Raw genomic sequence first — 3,058 nt, forward strand, 5'->3', positions numbered from 1 at the left:
AAAAAAAAATGTCTGAAGAAAGCAGAGTGACTCTCACTGAAACCTCACCTAGCCCCCAGGGACAGGGAAGCTATAGGCCAACCAGCTTTAGGCACTGGGTATGTGTGTGAGAAAGGACAGTCTAGTCTCAGTGGCTGGGATCCTCTTGGAATGATCCAGAATAGCTCCAGGCATGCATTCCTGAGAAGAGCTGGCTGTCCCAGGGTGACAGGCCAGGTGTCCTCTCATCCTTCAAGGCTATGTGGCTTTGGCTCCTGTCCCAGGCTTGAGATGGAGAGGCCCTTGATCCCCTCCCAGGGGGTTTTGGAGGCACAGCCCCACCACACCTGGGGGCCTGACAATAGCCCCCCTTGAACTTCAGGCTCTACACTGATGAAGCTGGACACCATGTCCCACTCCAAGGATCTAGGAGGTTAAATGACAGCCTGAAGAGTGGGTGAGTGGCCCTTAACACTTGTCCACTTCAGGGCTTGTCACATGAGGCTGTCATTGCTTCTTCTTTTATGTGTACAAGCTACATAGAGCTGAACAAGGGGCACTGCCAATCTTTAGGTACCTGGGCTGCCTCTAGGATTGGCAGAGATGAGATGACAAAGGCTCTGACAACTGCATGAGGCCCAGCTGACTACATGGCCAGGAAGACAGCAACTGTTTCAGTTTCTAAGAAGGTGAAGTAGCACTGGCCCAAATGGGGAAACCAGGGTGAGGCATCTGTGAGCTAAGGGCATTCTCAGGGAGGCACAATCCATCAAGATTCATCTTAAAAGAAATAGAACACCCAGCCCTTCGTCCTCTGCCTCGAGACCCTCCTCTCTTGCCCACTACCTGTGAGGATATCTCTGTCCTGGGCAGGAGACACGGGAAACCACAAAGGTTTGCAGCTCCCATCAGCCTATGCAGAATCTTCAAGAGGGACACATCCAGGGGCTCCCCCAAGAACAGCTCTGCTGGGTGTGGTCTTTGAGCAGGTATGTTGCACTTTAGTCTCAACTCAGCACCTTGACTGACTCTCCTCGGATAGTGCAAAGGCTGATGACTGTGCCTAGTTAAGCAAGGCTGAAGAACTATAGACTTACCCGGTGCAGGGGGTGCAACCAGGAGCAGTGTCCGAGGAAGCCCTGCAACACAGCCAGTGGCCATTCAAGTAGGCGGATGGGTGGTAGACAGTGAGGCGCTTCTGGTTGCACTGGCTCACTTTGGTGAGGATGTCGATCCAGTCCTTGGCTTCCACACAGTTGTTGGCCTGGATGTACAGTGCTCGCTCTGGCTGGATAACTTGGAACATCTGAGAACACAGGATAGGGTCAAGGACTGTGAGTCCTGTAGGTGCCAGATCATCTGCCCCGCTTCTGGCAGGTTCTACTACTGGGGTCCAGGCAGAATAGGAGGTAGGATGTATAAGTGTTCAGGTGGCAGAGATCTCAGGCCTGAATATGCAGGGCAGTGGGGTGGGGGCACCCTCACAGCCTGCAGCAGAAGCAGACAGGGAGGAGAGAGAACAGGCTATAGGACAGGGCTGGGCCAACACTCACATTTTTCATTCGGAAAGACTCCTCCTCTAGTCGCTCCACAGCCAGGATGTTTTCGATGGGGATACTACAGAGAGGCTGATCACCTGCAGCAGAGAGGGTGTTAAGAGCTGTGCTCAGCTTCACAGCATGCCACAAGCGTGCGGCTCCCCATGGCCCAGCAGCTGCTGAGCTATGACAGGGGGCATTCGCCTATCCTTTCCTGAAGGCTGGGAAACCAGAAGACCATAGATGTAGGGTTGGGGTAGGCCATAGGCCCCCAGAGCATGATACATACGTACAGGCAGGACCTCAGGACCATGAGTGTCTCACTTAGGCCTCCAGGAATGTGGCCTATACTACCTCTACCATTGCAGCTTGGAATTCTGAGCGTGATGACGGGTTTGATCAGCCCCATCCCTAGGACAGACACCCAGAACTTTGAAGTCCCAGTGTTATGGGGCACAAAAAGCCCCTAAAGAAAGCATGCAGCTGCCAAGGCCAAGGCCTCTCTTCCTTTGTTGAATCAGAGCCCTGGGTGTCTGCATCATAGGGAAGGAAAGACACAAAAAAGGGGTTCTGGGGGTAGTGACACTGCACTCAGTTGAGGAAATACAAGGAGTGAAGTCAGAAGGAACTGCTGTTCCTGTCAGCTCTGTGCCCTCTGGTTCTATGGAGAGTACGTTTTTAAACACAAGTACCATCCTTTCTCAGAGGATCAGGGTGACTGAGGCTGCGACTTCTCAAGACAAAGCCGCCTAGCTCCCTAGGTCTCAACTGTTCCCCAGACCCCTCTTGGGTAACTGCGCCATGAACTGGGGGAACCTCCCTGTCCAGCTAGGCCTGTGAAAACAGGTTACCTTTGTTTTTCTGGTAGGTGAATTCATGGTTTGTCAGGCGAAACCACCTTTTCTTGAAATTCTTCATCCCAAAACGCTTCCTTCCTTGGGCTCTCTTAATCATGAACCTGCAAAGGAAGGCACACAACACCCAGTGAGTGCCCTCAGGTCTCCCCTTGGAGGCAAAATCACAATAATCCCCCATTGTCATGACCCTTGGGTGGGTTGTGGGTCCTGAATATCCTGTTATTTTAGTTCCTCGTGCTAAGATTGAAGTTGAAGGGCACACACTCTGTTTTTTTGAAGTTTTGCCTCCTGCTAGTGCTTTCTGAGAAAAACACAACTTTCTTTGGCCTGTAAACATGGGATTTCTATAAATTTTGTATGCATAGTTTGGAATTTTGAACCTCAGCCTGCAGAGCACTGTGTGGAGGAAAACCTGTGGATCCCTTAAAAAATGATTCATGAATCTGTATGCTCAAGTATGGCCCAAAGACCACATTGACAAGTGGCTTTTCTAGTTAACAGCCACCAGTCTTTCCTCATGGGATTGGGGGAGGCAGGAACTATTGCCGATGGTACAAATCAGCTGGGGCTGCTATAAGGCCCTCTGGTCCTACATAAGCAAGACTGATTCAATCCAGCAAACATGCTGAGTAGGCAAAGTCAACTGTACAGCTCTGTGTGCTGGTGGGTAATATCCTCAGGAAA

At 51.2% G+C, this 3,058-nt stretch overlaps 1 protein-coding gene across 1 annotated transcript; it reads right to left on the reverse strand.

The window, feature by feature from the left end:
- Window positions 1-7: 7 nt before the first annotated feature.
- On the reverse strand, window positions 8-2,505 carry LOC103728573 (ras GTPase-activating protein 3). The gene is made up of 3 exons (XM_008826554.3): window positions 2,369-2,505; window positions 1,533-1,615; window positions 8-1,285 (listed from the first exon to the last, which is right to left on the reverse strand). Exons 1-3 carry the CDS (start codon window positions 2,469-2,471, stop codon window positions 1,073-1,075), a joined length of 399 nt encoding a protein of 132 aa, XP_008824776.2. The 5' UTR covers window positions 2,472-2,505; the 3' UTR covers window positions 8-1,072.
- Window positions 2,506-3,058: the final 553 nt, after the last annotated feature.

The sequence above is a fragment of the Nannospalax galili genome, unplaced genomic scaffold, assembly GCF_000622305.1.
Source record: "Nannospalax galili isolate Female #2095 unplaced genomic scaffold, S.galili_v1.0 C49807226, whole genome shotgun sequence".
NCBI lineage: Eukaryota > Metazoa > Chordata > Mammalia > Rodentia > Spalacidae > Nannospalax > Nannospalax galili.

What these genes read in the sequence shown, in the direction of transcription:
- LOC103728573 (XM_008826554.3), bottom strand. Translation starts at nt 2,471, where the DNA reads ATGATTAAGAGAGCCCAAGGAAGGAAGCGTTTTGGGATGAAGAATTTC. An exon ending in CACCTACCAGAAAAACAAAG is followed by an intron (nt 1,616 to 2,368) that starts GTAACCTGTTTT and finishes TCTCTGCTGCAG; the next exon opens with GTGATCAGCCTCTCTGTAGT. An exon ending in AGTCTTTCCGAATGAAAAAT is followed by an intron (nt 1,286 to 1,532) that starts GTGAGTGTTGGC and finishes CTGTGTTCTCAG; the next exon opens with ATGTTCCAAGTTATCCAGCC.